General features: G+C 40.1%; 1 protein-coding gene across 2 annotated transcripts; it reads left to right on the top strand.

The window, feature by feature from the left end:
• Nucleotides 1-4,146: 4,146 nt before the first annotated feature.
• LOC111860479 (vitellogenin-like) lies at nt 4,147-13,859 on the top strand. Of its 2 annotated transcripts, none has more exons than XM_072699766.1 (34): nt 4,147-4,188; nt 4,279-4,430; nt 4,602-4,853; nt 5,234-5,395; nt 5,478-5,626; nt 5,715-5,865; nt 6,153-6,310; nt 6,437-6,602; nt 6,689-6,814; nt 6,925-7,143; nt 7,253-7,470; nt 7,560-7,657; nt 7,789-7,913; nt 8,002-8,103; nt 8,231-8,350; nt 8,468-8,657; nt 8,772-8,865; nt 8,955-9,140; nt 9,312-9,447; nt 9,558-9,777; nt 9,892-10,037; nt 10,162-10,509; nt 10,623-10,667; nt 10,761-10,892; nt 10,991-11,197; nt 11,382-11,524; nt 11,625-11,763; nt 11,953-12,079; nt 12,389-12,569; nt 12,660-12,754; nt 12,875-12,969; nt 13,057-13,222; nt 13,306-13,467; nt 13,617-13,859. In XM_072699766.1, exons 4-34 carry the CDS (start codon nt 5,360-5,362, stop codon nt 13,718-13,720), a joined length of 4,584 nt encoding a protein of 1,527 aa, XP_072555867.1. In that variant the 5' UTR covers nt 4,147-4,188; nt 4,279-4,430; nt 4,602-4,853; nt 5,234-5,359; the 3' UTR covers nt 13,721-13,859. The 2 variants fall into 2 exon arrangements, with proteins under 2 accessions (XP_072555867.1, XP_072555866.1); XM_072699765.1 differs by having other exon boundaries at nt 10,758-10,892.
• Nucleotides 13,860-14,501: the final 642 nt, after the last annotated feature.

The following is a 14,501-nucleotide window of genomic DNA, read 5'->3' as shown; positions in this document are numbered from 1 at the left end:
TCTCTCCCTCTGTTTGTGTGTTTATGTAACTGAGATTCTGGGTGGGGAATCCCTACGCTTCCTGCTCAGTGGTACTGCCAGCCGTCTGCCACCTGCATCGTGTGATGGAAACCTCTGATGATGACCCTGCATATGTAGCTAAGTTTAAAACTGCATTCCAAGAAGACCTAACCTCCTGTCAAGAAAACTATGTCAACAGTGAATGGCTCAAGATTGCAACAGCTTTGGATCCTCATTCCAAGGACTTGAAGTGCCTCCCCAAGAGTGACAGAGAGAGGGTGTGGACCACACTTGGAAGACTGCTGCATGATCAGTCCCCACCTCGACAGACTTGTGAAGATGAGCCACCCAAGAAAATGAGTCTTTTACAGATGGGCTCAGATTCAGAATCAGATGAGGAGTTGCTGCCTGACAGAATCATTAGTATGCAGGACTGTCCCTTGGAGTGGTGGTCAGCTCATTCAGGAGCTCATGACAGACTGGCACTGCTGGCTTGCAAATATCTTGCCACTCCTGCAACCACTGTTCCGTGTGAGAGACTGTTCTCAGTTGCAGGCAACGTTGTAAATAAGAAGCGGTCAGCTCTCCTCTCGGATAATGTCAACAAGTTAGTTTGTCTTAGTAACTGACTGAAAGAGGAGTAACAGGGCCACATTAATGTGGATAAATGTTTATAGAGAGTTTTTTGTTAACATAAATGTTCAAGATGTTCAACAAACATGTTAAGTGCATATATATTCCCTTTTTTCTTGAGTCTGCTCATACAAAATGAAATGCGATTAATATAGATTAAAAATGAATGATATTTAATCTTGATTAATCGAAATTAATCCACAGCAACCCTGTGATTAATCAGATTAAAAATTTTAATCGTTTGACAGCACTAATATATACCTATATATAATATATGAACCTAACCTGGTGCAATATCCTACACATATCAGCAAATGACTTAATGCATTGCACCTGTTTAGGAAAGTCGTAGCTCTTTTCTTTATAACTATCTATCTATCTATTGTGCTGGATAAACAGTCAAAGAATATGAAAGGTTATGAAAGCAGTAGCTTCTTTATTAGATTGTTTGATGCATCTAATAAGCAGGGACATCGTGTCCACATACAAGAAATGGCCACAATTATTCTCTAGCGCAGCTCCTTTATACTTCTGCTTCATGTTTATCATTCAACGCGATAAGAAAGAAGGTTCACAGTCACTGTCTTCTCTGTGTGCAACTAAAACAGAACCGGTCAGAACCAGCTCAGTAATTGTCGGTGTGACCTTTCTCCTGGTCAGCTGCTATGTAGCCCCTGCTTTTCACTTTGTAACACAGTTTTCGTACCATGTGATCATAGAGAATATCTTCTAAGTAAGCGGTCCAAATGCACAATTTCCATTGTCTACAGTATCTATCTATCTATCTATCTATCTCACAATAGCCTTTGGGTACCGGTGTTAATGGTTAGAATGGAGAAGGTTCAAATTTCCTCAGCTTATTTATTGAATTAGAGCACCTCTTTGCACTGTTTTTCTATCTCACAATCAGGTTCTATTTGCCAGCCTTTTGGTCCAGAAACATGTTGTGACATATTCATTGGATAGGGCAGTCCCACAGTGGGATTCCTAAGGTCAAGAAGGGGCAATAAAATGCTTAAAGAAATTTTAATTTTAATTTTATTAGAATGGAAAGACGTCGGAAAGATGTTAAGGCATGTCAGTTACTGGCTAACAACCATTCCTGTGAAAATTTGGCTTTTTAATAAATTTTTATTACAAGCCAACATTTAGACAGGTCATTCTGTGTTTCTTTTAACTTTGTGTGTATAGGTAATTGGCTGTAGCTTCCTTTTCATCTTAATGTCCTTGACACTTGACAGAATTTTCAATCTATACCTTCTAGCAATGTAGAAATGAACACTTTGCAATGTCACTTCTTTTTTACACTGGCAAACTCACTACTGGTATCAAAAAGTTGGCAGAAGAGTTGCTTTGTGGGATGTGAAAAACTCGATGTACACAGCTAAGGATTCACATAAATGCAATTTAAGGGGCCATAATTCATTGATTGTTACTTTTGGAACATTTCTTCAGTTATTTACATGCTTTGGAAAACTTTAATAATAAAAAAACTTCATGGGATTTTGATGCTTTGCATTAGGAAATCTGATTTGTGAGACTCACATTCTTTTTCAAAGAGGATCACGTTTGGACTGGTGATCTGTTGCAAGGCTTTTTATTTCTTTGGTTTGGCCACTATTCACCTTTCCAACAAAGCTGATTGAGAGAGCTTGTTGTAAAAAGGCATGATGCTGCCACAACCACATGTTTTGATGCCGATGGTGTGGCATGGTTGGTTTTCACCAGAAATACTGCTTAGAATTCAGGTCAACATGCTTCTGCCACATGCATGTGGTGACCTCAAAATTCTTTGGGAAAGGATGTGGTTCATATTCAACCTGTGTTACTCCCATTTTCCTCTCCCGAAAAGCCCCTTTGTGCAACGTCTGGGACACTGTTGATCAATGAACATAACTCAGTCACAGTTTCTCATTCACTAACTCATTTAGAATCACAGGTATAAATTTTAGCTATTGAATTTTTGATTTGGTGTCCAATGCCTTGTAAATTGATGGGGGGAAAAAATGTAATGTATTTTATATCTGGTACCCCAAACAACAGAAGATAATAAACATTCTCGGGGGAGTGAGTACTTATTCGAGGCACTGTAGTAAATCCTGTATGATTTGAATATGTTCATTCTTTGTTCATTTTCCTTTACATTTTTTTTTTACCAAATATCCACCCATACACCTTTCTTAAATTACCTTAGACTGAAATATACTATATGTCTTATCTCATCATGATTGTGCAACACAGCAAGCGATACTGCAATGATGCACACTTTGACACCTCATGTAAAAGGTTATTACAGTAGACATAATTCCTCCCTTGTCCTTGGTGTCATCACCAGTAGTTTCAATGCCAGTATCAAAAAGACCAGTTAACATTTTATTTATGTGAAGTCAGCATTTTAAATGAAATTTAACCTCAAAATCACGTGCAGATTTGATGTTATAGAGTTTATGGTTTATTCTTCTAGCACTGTATGGTATACCAGACAATCCATTTTATACATTTAGCCAAATGTAACAAGTAAATTATTTAAACATTATATAATATTACTATATGACATAATTATTATATTCAATAGTAATCAACTTGTTTGACATTTTAACTGGGACCTTCCCAAAAATTTCTATGAGAAGGACTTTTTTTTTCACTTGCCAAAAAACTTATTAAAAATGTAATTGCAGTTAAGTGGTATGATATTCCAGATTACTGGTCAAATCTGTTCTACATGCAAATTATTTGTGAAATCCCATCCATCCATCCATCCATCCATCCATCTGTCTCTATCTCTTTTCAGACACCAGCTGTTGTTACTGATGTTGTTACCACTATTGTTAGGGTTATGTGTAAGAACAAATTAGTAAAATACTTATGTTCTTAATAACATTAAACATTACCTTAAGCTGGACGTTGGACATGATGTGAAATGCACTGACACAGAAGAACAGGGTAACCTGACCTGGAATGTTCTTGGTCACTCAGATTGAGATTTTTATCCATTCAGTTTGTTTGATTGGGCCTGCAACTTAGATAAACAAAGATTCAAACAGAATCTGACATCATTATGTTAATTTGTTACCCTTAAGGTAAATATGTATTTTTGATTAACTTCAACGAGAAAACGGTATAAAAAGGCAGCAGGTCTTGACTGTTCCTTACATCTCATCAAAAATGAGACCGGTTATTCTTGCCTTGGCTTTAGCCCTTGTGGGTAAGTAAATGACTTAATAAGTTTCAATGACGGGAAATAGGAAATAAAGAACAATTAATTCATAGAGATTTTATAGCAAAGATAATTTTAATGGACTGTAAAAAATAATTAAGACATTTTCTCTTAAAGAGCTGGAGATCTATTGATGTATATTAATGGCTGCTGCCTAATGACACATAGAAAATGTGCTGAATATTTTCCAGAAAGTGTAAAACAACAGAAATAGTCTCGCATACATATTCTGTACATGTGTGTTCGTTTACCCTGTCTCAAATAATAACTATTAAAAATTGTGTTTGATAATCACTTGCATCAATTTTCTCTTGCAGCGGGACAACAGAATAGCCTAAGTGAGTATATGATTATTTAATAATTTAACCTGAATATGTTTACTGTTACTGGACAAAATAATGAGTATGGTATATTCCATTCTATACCAGCACCAGATTTTAGTACAAGTAAGACCTACGTGTACAAGTATGAAGCACTGCTCCTTGGCGGACTCCCTAATGAGGGCTTGGCTAGAGCCGGCGTGAAGATTGTCAGCAAGGTTCTCATCAGCGGAATTGCCCAGAACACCTACCTGCTTCAAGTAAGCCTTTATCAAAGTGTCAGAAGTGTCCTGAGCACCTTCTGTGGAGTAACATCTAGGACTGAAATACATAATGCTGATACACTCAATAATCTCCTTCATGTATTTTCTCTTCATTTTCTAATATTCCAGATCGGTTTATCCATTAAACCTGTTTCTGTGCACTTCTAGCTCTCGAACCCCGAGATCCTGCAATACAGCGGCAACTGGCCAAAAGATCAGTTCACCCCGGCCCAAAAGCTCACTGAGGCCCTGTCTGCCCAGCTGCGCACCCCCATTAAGTTCGAGTATACCAATGGTGTGGTGGGTAAGGTGTTTGCCCCTGAGGAAGTGTCTGCAACTGTTCTCAACATCCACAGAGGAATCCTCAACATCATCCAGCTCAACATCAAGAGAACACAGAAAGTATATGAATTCCAGGAGGTGAGGCATTCCACTCATTTAACTGCTTGACATTACCCAGTGTTCTATCTTACCACTGATGATAAAATAATAATCACAATAATTATTATTATTATAATCTTCATTTATATAGCACTTTTCATACTTGAGATGCTGCTCAAAGTACCTCACATAAGGGATTAAAATAAGAGAGAAAGACAGAGAAAATGTATAAAATATGCAACCAAGGTACAACTTGAAGAAAGTATAGGAAGAAGGAATGGGAATTTAAAAATAAAACAAATAAGCAAATAAATCTAGTAAAATGTCAACAAATAACCAAAATGAATGAAATAAATAAGACTACAATGCTTGAAGTAAGAATAATTCAGAATAAAAATGCCATGTCTTGTCTTCCCCAGGCTGGAACTCAGGGAGTATGTAAGACTGACTATGTGATAGATGAGGATACAAAGGGTGAGCACATTTACGTGATTAAGTCCAAGGATCTGCAGAACTGCCACCAGCCGATCGTTACCGATGTGGGAATGGAATACATAGAATCATGTGAGCGATGCCAGCAGGTAAAGAGGACTTTAAGTTTTTCTCCTGGTCAGTTCTCCTTGATCACGGTAAAGGTCTCAAGAAGTTGTTTCTTCTGATCAGAGAGTAAAGAACCTGAGAGGAGCTGCATCATACAACTATGTGATGAAACCATCTGGTACTGGGAGTCTGATCACTGAGGCGACTGTTCAGGAGGTACACCAGTTCACACCATTCCACGAAATGACTGGAGCTGGCCAGATGGAAGCAAGGTAGTGCACGTCTGTATATGAAAACTAAAAGCTTCTACCCAAATAGAATTCATATTTCCTATACCAATTAATCCTTTTTGTTTCCTAGACAAACCTTGCGGTTTTCTGAGACCCAGAATGTTCCAGTTCAGCCCATACAAGCCGACTATGTCACCCGTGGATCCCTGCAATATGAATTTGCTACTGAACTTGACCAGATGCCTATTCAACTCATTAAAATCAATAATGCTCAGACCCAGGTATTACTTCTTACCATCTATCTTTTATGGTCACTTATCCAGTAGAGGGTGCCAGGCATGGGACACCCTGGGTAGGATGCCAGTTTATCACAGTACATACATACATTCACAGACTATAAGCAATTTAGAGATGCTCACCTAGTTTGTGGGACTGCAGAAGTCAGAGATTACAGAGATTCCCTTTACTCTTGTATCACTACCATTGATGTTATAATTTTGGTTGTTTTATACAAAAAGAGCTTGGTTGGTGCCATCTTCCCATAGTTATGCTCTTCTTATGTTCACAGATTATGGAAACCTTGACTCATCTAGCCACAAACAATGTTGCCCGGGTTCATGAAGATGCCCCATTAAAGTTTGTCCAGCTGGTCCAGCTAATGCGTGATGCAGAAACTGAGACTGTTGAGACCATCTGGGCTCAGAACAAGGCTAAGCCAGCTTACAGGTACATATCTATATTTTAAAACTTTATTTTTAATATTATAATTCAGCTGACATGTTGCAGAAAGGCATGGTTACAAATCTGCACACTGAGGCTGTGGCTTCATAAGGGAAAAAAATTCTGCTTTAGACGTTGGATCCTGGATGCTGTTCCTGCAATTGGAGATGCAGACGCTATGAAGTTCATCAAGGAAAAGTTCCTGGCTGGTGATCTAACCACACCTGAAGTCATGCAGGCTCTGCTGAGTGCTGTGCACCTGGTGGACGCTGATCAGGACACCATGAACTTAGCAAAGGTATGTAGTCCTCTTCATTCCATTTAATAATATAATTTCATTGTTGTTGGGTAAATAGTAATATATGACATCTCTCCCATCTCCAGGCTCTGGCATTTCATCCCAAAGTTCAGCAACACATCATTGTCAGAAACACTGCCATGCTTGTATACGGTTCCATGATATTTAAGTTTTGTGCTGAAAACCCCAACTGTCCTGCAGATATTATAAAGGTAAATGCAGAGATTTTGTTCCATTATTTTCAAATTTTTTATCTATAAATTTCCTCTATTGTTCATTTCATTTTTTTTTTACCATGCTATACCTTTTTTCCCCTCTACAGCCCGTCCATGACTTTGCTGCAGATGCCATTGCTAAGGCAGATGTTGCAGATATTTCCGTAGCTCTAAAAGTCATCGGCAATGCTGGTCACCCTGCCAGCATTAAGACAATTCTGAAGCTGCTGCCTGGGTTTGGTTCTGTAGCCGCTACCCTCCCAGTCAAAGCCCGGGTTGATGCTGTCATGGCCCTGAGGAACATTGCCAAAAGGGAACGCAGAATGGTGTGTTTACCATTAAGCCCAAATTTATTAAGAGTAGCAGGAGTTTTCTTTCTCCAGTGATTTACTACATGACCTTCCACTGACATCTGCGCCTGTTGCTTTGGTTCAGGTTCAGGAAATTGCCCTGCAGTTGTTTATGGACAGAGACATTCACCCAGAAGTACGGATGGTTGCTTGTATTGTGCTGTTTGAGACCAAACCCTCCATGGGTCTGGTAGCTGTTGTTGCTCAAACACTGCAGAAGGAGACCAGCTTGCAAGTGGCCAGCTTCACCTACTCCCACATGAAGGCCCTGACCAGGAGTACAGCCCCTAATCTTGCTCCAATGTAAGACAGCAATCTCCTTCTAGTAGCACATTATACTCTCTTGCTTGCTGATTTTCCATTTTGAGTCAAATTATCTTCTTTCTATTTAGTGCTGCTGCATGCAATGTTGCTGTGAAGATGCTCAGCCCCAAACTGGACAGACTAAACTATCGTTTCAGTAAAGCCATCCGTGTGGACTTCTTCAAAAGTAAGACCATTTTAGCATTTCTAGTGTTTTGTCCTGGTGTTAGGTGTCTGGATCAACTATAGTCATGCAACCCCCACTTAACTTAACTTATATTTCATTCTACTAACTTATGGGTCGAATTGTCTTGATAGATGACCTGATGGCTGGTGCTGCCGCTAGCGCTTTCCTCATGAATGATGCTGCCACCATTTTGCCCAGAGCGCTTGTGACCAAAATCCGCGCCTACATGGTTGGGGCGGTGGCTGATGTCGTGGAGGTGCGAAGTGGTCTTCATAAGATAAGAGTATAATTCATATGATAAGTGAGGATTCCTATCAGGTTGATTAAGCCACTCTTTCTCACAGCTTGGGGCAAGAACAGAAGGAATTCAGGAGGCCCTTTTGAAAGCACCAGCTGTACCTGCCAATGCTGACAGAATCACAAGGATAAAGCGTGTTCTCAGTACTGTAAGTCAATGCGTTTGGGTGCATCATTTTATTGTGAGAAAACTAATAGAAAAATCTCATTTTGGATATTTTGGCTCTTGTGTTTATGTGATATAAGCTCTTCATTGTCATTCTGTTTCCCATAAAGCTGACAAACTGGAAGGCATTACCCACAGATCAACCGTTGGCTACCATGTACCTGAAACTCTTCGGTCAGGAGATTGCCTTTGCCAACATTGACAGGGACCTCATTGAACAAGCAGTACAGGTACTGCTAAATGTGTAATTTTGTTGTTTTTTTTAAATGGATATTTGAGGAAAATCAGTCAATGATGTTAGCAGTGTGTGGATGTTCAATCTCGCTCATTCTCTTGTTCTTTTGAAGCTGGCCACAGGACCTGCAGCACAGCACGCAATTGTGAGGAATGCGCTCAGTGCACTGCAGTCTGGCCTTGCCATCCAGTGGGCAAAATCCCTGCTGGCCACTGAGGTGCGTCGCATCTTCCCCACCTGTGTTGGTGTCCCCATGGAGCTGAGTCTGTACACTGCTGCAGTGGCTGTTGCCAAAATTAATGGTCAGTATTCCGTACTCGGCAACAGAGAATTTATATAGTACCTGCCTTCTCCTATTAAATACTATGTATTGTGCAGTTTTATTTTTTTTTATTCACACATGCCTGTACCCACAGCTCAGGCCACCCTGAACCCTCCACCTGCTGAGAACTTCCATATTGCTCAGCTCAAGAACACTGACATTCAGCTGCAAGCCCATATTGAGCCAAGGTAAATCTACAGATGAGCTTTTAAAAATGGCTTGTATTGAAACATAGAGCTACTAAATGCAGTATTTGTTTTTTTTTTTTTTTTTGCAGTGTTGCAATGCACACATTTGCAGTGATGGGAGTAAACACAGCCTTTATTCAGGCTGCAGTTGTGCTGAAAGCCAAGGTGCACCACAATCTTCCTATGAAAGTCAACGCAAGAATTAATATTGCTGAAGGACACTTCAAGATTGAGACTCAGCCTATTCAAGATCTGGATAATGTTTTGGATTTGGAGTAAGCAGATTTTTTTTTTAGTTACACAACACTCATAAGTATTTGCAATATTCTCAAGTTTGAAAAAGTAGGAAGAGTGGAAAAGGAGGAAAATACTGTTTTGATACACTAAAAACATACTAACTGTTAACAGTAAGTCTGGCTCCTTTAATGAATCATTTTCATCAACAGTGCTGAAGCCTTAGCTGTGGCAAGAAACGTGGAAAATCTTTCAGCTGCTAAGAAAACTCCAATCGTACCTGAAGCTTTAGCAGCCCGGATATCCAAGGAGAAATTTACATCTGCTAAATCTTCTGACAGTGACTTGGTAAGCCACCAATCTGCTGTGCTTTTGCTAAATTCATACAGTGCATTTATGATATGGTGTAATGCATTTCTGACTACTCATGTCTGTCTCACTCTTTCTTTTATTTTTAGTCAAGTTCATCGGAAATTATGTCTTCTGGTGCCACCGATACGGACCAGCCAATGGACATTCGTGTCTCAGCCAGAATTGACCGGAAACTGTGTATCACAATGGAAAGACTTGGTTTAAAGGCTTGTGTTAAGATAGCTTCCCAGAATGCTGGCTTCATGAGAAATTCCCCTCTTTATAAGCTTGTTGGAGATCATAACATAACCATTTCTATGAAACCTGGTACGTTATCTGAACGAGAAATGAGCATTCATGATCTGTTAAGTCAAAGTCATAATTCTCTAGTGCTCTTTAGCCAAACCTAAATGAATCTGAGAAATTTTAAATTTCTTATAGTTTCAGATGAAGGCATTGAGAAAATACAGGTTGAAATACAGGTTGGACCCAAGGCTGCATCAAAGCTCATTAAAACGGTCACTCTGCCAGAAGAAAACGAAACACCTGTGGTATCAAAACTGAAGAAAATCCTGCAGACTGACATGGTGCATGATTTTATTTAAGATGTTTCCCCAACCGTCACATCAAATGATATTTCAAACAATATCAAAGAACTGGGAAGCATAAGTTTAAGAACTGACCTGTACCTGCACCCTCCTCTTCTTGTAGAGACAGAGACTGAAGAATTCCACCAGCTCCAGCTCCAGCAGTTCTTCCAGCCGTCGCACAGGCGTGCGAACACGCAAGGGCTCCTCCAGCTCCTCTTCCAGCTCTTCTTCAAGTTCTTCTTCCAGCTCCTCTTCTAGCTCTTCTTCCAGCTCCTCTTCCAGCTCTTCTTCCAGCTCCTCTTCCAGTTCCTCTTCTTCCAGCTCCTCTTCCAGTTCCTCTTCTTCTCCCTCAAATCGCCAAAGAAAAGATCAGGACCAAGGGGCTAAAAACAAGGATATCAAGAGGCGCAGCAGCAGCAGCAGCAGCAACTCTGACAGCAGCAGCTCCTCCAGTTCAAGTAGCTCTGAGGTGAGACCCTCTCATTCTCCCACCAGCTCTTCTGGGAGGTTATCATCACATTATACTTCTAAAATTTCAAACTAGACATATTTGTGAATGTACGTTTTTATTTGCCTGTACAGGAAAAGGTTTACAACTACAAATTCGTCAAATACAACCAAAAGGAGGTAATACAGTAGGATCTGGCTATATTTACGTTAATGTATGTAAGTTTCAAAACCGTACAGGCTTTAAACAAAATTTCTTACGCTTCCTAGCAGCAAACCAGATCCAAAGCTGCTGACCAAAGACGATCCTCCTCAAGTTCTGAAAGCAGCAGCAGCAGCAGCAGCAGCAGCAGCAGCAGTAGTAGCAGCAGCAGTGGCTCCAGCTTTGAAGACATTTACAGGAAGGTATAACCAACGCTGTGCGTGACTGTAAGCCACGTTATATTGTCATAGCAGAATTAAGCATTTTCTGAGCTTTCTACCTCTGTCTCTCTGTGGTACAGTCAAGATTGCTTGGAGATTCCATCCCTCCAGAACTGGCCGTCATCATCCGTGCAGTGAGGACTGATGGTAAAATGCAGGGATACCAGGCTGCCGCTTACCTGGACAGGGACACAAACAGGATGCAGATCATCATGGCCGCTCTAGCCGAGAATGACAACTGGAAGATGTGTGCTGATGGTATCCTGCTCAGCATGCACAAAGTCCAGGTGAGATTCAGCACTTGAATTTGCAATTGTATCACAAAATGCTTTACCAGAGCAACAGAGTAGCTCTGCCATTTAGGAGCAGTAATTTAAGGGCAGCTGGGTTTTGTGTTTTGCTTTCTCTCTCTTTCTAAAGCCAATTGCAAACTCAATGACAATTAACATTATATCTTTTCTTTTGAAATAGGCAAAGGTTGGCTGGGGAGAACATTGCCAGCAATATAGAGTAGATATCGCAGCAGAAACTGGTCTTATGGGTACAAACCCTGCCGCCCGCTTGAAGCTGAAATGGGACAAGATTCCTCGCGCCATTAAGAAATCTGCAAATATGTAAGTCTCCCCTCCCATCATTAATAATGACCCTTTTAAAATTCCATTGTCTGAATTACCGGTTGGAATCTGTCATTTCGTTGTCTTTTTTTCCACAAAGGCTCGCTGAGTACATCCCAGGTGCCGCTTTCATGGCTGGGCTAAGAGGTGGAAGGGACAAAAACACAGGGAGACAGATTAAACTGATTGTAGCTGTTGCTGCACCCCGACTACTGAATGTTATCATTAAAACACCAAGGGTGAATAACACATGACGCCTTTTCTGAATGAATGACTGAATGAATGAATGAATGAGTGAAGTGCTCCATAATGAGATAACTCCATTGATAATTACATTCACTGTTTCTGCATACCTTGTTTTATATACAGTAACTCCCTGTAAGCTGGCTGTACACATTCCCATTGACTTGCTCCATGTGTTATCTTAGATGACGTTCTACAAGCTTGCTGTATATAATCCCTTCGCCCTGCCTATTGGAGATGCAGCTTCTCAAATACAGCGGGACCAGAGCATATCTGACAGAATTCTCCATATGTTTAATGAAGCCACTCTAGGTAAGAAGAACAAGAAAAGTTTCACCATGTTTCACCATGTAACAAGCATGATGAATCTTGAGAGTTGGCTACCTAAATCCTAGTACCATTATCTTCCTTCCTGTCTGTGTTGTCTGTGCTACTACTTTAAATAAAACAAACCACAGGAATGAAATCTTTACTGAATTCTTGTCATTTAAAATGGCTTCTTTGTATCCTACATTGTAATGGTATAAGTGAGTTGCAAATAAACACAAGGTGAAATGTGCACGACACCATGCTCTAAATGCCAAACATTAATTTTAAAACTTTCTTCCTTCATCCATCCAGCCCGCTGCGATATGGAAAATGACATGCTAACAACATTCAACAGAAGAAAAATCAGAAGCGTAAGGCCTGAATCATGCTACCAAGTTCTGGCTCAGGACTGCACAACTGAGCACAAGTTTATGGTTCTGTTAAAAAACAGCAGCTCATCTGATCCACACGCCATTGTCAAGGTTGCTAATGTGTGAGTACACGCCACACTAACTTCTGTTTCATTTTTCAGGTTTCATGAAATTTTGCTCACTGCTACTTTTTACTCTTGCTTTCCCTTCAGAGATATTGACCTGTTGATTGAAGACGACAAAGTTCGGGTGAATGTCAATGGAATGCGAGTCCTCAGAAGCAGCCTCCCATATCAACATCCTTCAGGTGCCTCCTCAGCTCCAAGTCGGATTAAAAGCAAAATCCCAAATATGTTTGGCACACATTTGTTTATATATATATACATCTGTGACGTTAAATGCACCTTTTTTTGGTCTATATTTTAAGGGTCAATCCGAGTCGTACTCAAAGGCGATGGTGTGTCACTATATGCTGCTGACCATGGTCTCCATGAATTCTACTTTGACGAGAACACATGGACTGTGAGAAACTGCTTTTTAATGAATGTGATTTTGAGATTTTTTGTTTCCCTATTGCATACGATTAACTGTGTGGTGAATTTTGTTCAGATTCTGCTAGCTGATTGGATGAAGGGCAAGGCCTGTGGAGTTTGTGGAAAGGCCGACGGGGAAGTGAAACAGGAATTCCGCACCCCCAATGGACGCCTGGCCAGTAGCGCCGTCAGCTTTTCCCACTCCTGGGTTCTTCCTGCAAAAAGTTGCCGGGATGCTGAGCGTGAGTGTTTTTGTTTGAACTGATTTACAAAAGCTGAACCAAAAAGGCTTTTTCTAATCCTGAGAAATTCTTCTCCGATGCAGAGTGCTTCATGAAGACAGAGTCCATTCAGCTGGCGAAGCAGATTAATCTGAACGGCCAGGAATCTAAATGCTACTCCGTTGAGCCTGTGCTGCAGTGTTTACCGGGCTGCAACCCACTAAAAACAACCCCTGTGACTGTTGGCTTCCACTGCCTCCCCATCGGTATGTTCTTCACCGATTCCATAGGCAAGAGCAAGGCCCATTTTCTGAGGGGCAAAAGAATACCATTGTGCACTTTCCTAGTTACTGGAAGACATTTAAACTTATGCATTTGCAATACCTGACATAGTGCTTTATTTTCCCTTTTGCAGATTCTAATGTGAACAGTCTTAGCAGTTTTTGGGAGAAGACCGTGGACCTCAAAGAGAACACTGAAGCTCACGTTGCCTGTCACTGTACCCACCAATGTGCTTAGATTCTGAAAGTACCTATATTAGAATTTATTTCATGTGTAATTCTTGATGTTGACAAGTATTAACAGAAACTAATGTTCAAAATATGAATTTAATATGAATTTAATGTGATTTTAAATAAAGTACATGCATTCAGAAGCATTTTGAGTGTCAAGAGCATTAATTCTTGGGGAACATCTAATATGAAAATCATATTAAGATGCAGATTGTGAAGTAATAAATTTATGGAGGACTTAAAATGACTCTAACAAAGCCACACCTTTATGCTGAATAGAAAAGACCATCCCCCACAACCAAAGTATCTGCAAACCAAACGATTAATTTAGACAATCACTGCACACAACCCTGAAATATCAAAATATGTACCCTACACCTAACACAAAAGGCAAAACACATCAACTAAGACCTATGAATTATTACTGCAAATAAAGCAAAAAGCATACAAAGTAAATCAACTAAGGATGTAAGAATGTTTCAGGTCTTACTGTGTGGCTGTAGCCATCACATGAACTATGAAAGGGGTCCCAGGCAGTTCTCCAGCAATAAGTCTTGCCAAAATTCTGAACACTGAATGAAAAATGGGAAGGGATGTGCAGAACCAGTAGGAGCTCAGCCAGTATCAGAGGAAGTCGCTTTTTAATCCACCACCCTAAGACCATCAAGCTGCCTTACAGTACAGAACATCAGTCTTTTGAATCAGTTGTTCAGGCTGTGCTTTATTTACCTGTGCAATATTTAATTTTATGTAATGTGTTTTTACTTATAATTTGAAATGTTTATGTT

The sequence above is a fragment of the Paramormyrops kingsleyae genome, chromosome 15, assembly GCF_048594095.1.
Source record: "Paramormyrops kingsleyae isolate MSU_618 chromosome 15, PKINGS_0.4, whole genome shotgun sequence".
Taxonomy (NCBI): domain Eukaryota; kingdom Metazoa; phylum Chordata; class Actinopteri; order Osteoglossiformes; family Mormyridae; genus Paramormyrops; species Paramormyrops kingsleyae.
Note: the sequence above shows the minus strand (reverse complement) of the source record. Positions and strands in the feature narration are given on the sequence as shown.

Bases quoted from the DNA above. Each gene is read 5' to 3' on its own strand.
- LOC111860479 (XM_072699765.1), top strand. From the start codon at position 5,360: ATGGAATACATAGAATCATGTGAGCGATGCCAGCAG. The intron at 10,893-10,990 runs GTATAACCAACG...TCTGTGGTACAG, and splicing joins TTGAAGACATTTACAGGAAG to TCAAGATTGCTTGGAGATTC. The intron at 12,570-12,659 runs GTGAGTACACGC...CTTTCCCTTCAG, and splicing joins ATTGTCAAGGTTGCTAATGT to AGATATTGACCTGTTGATTG.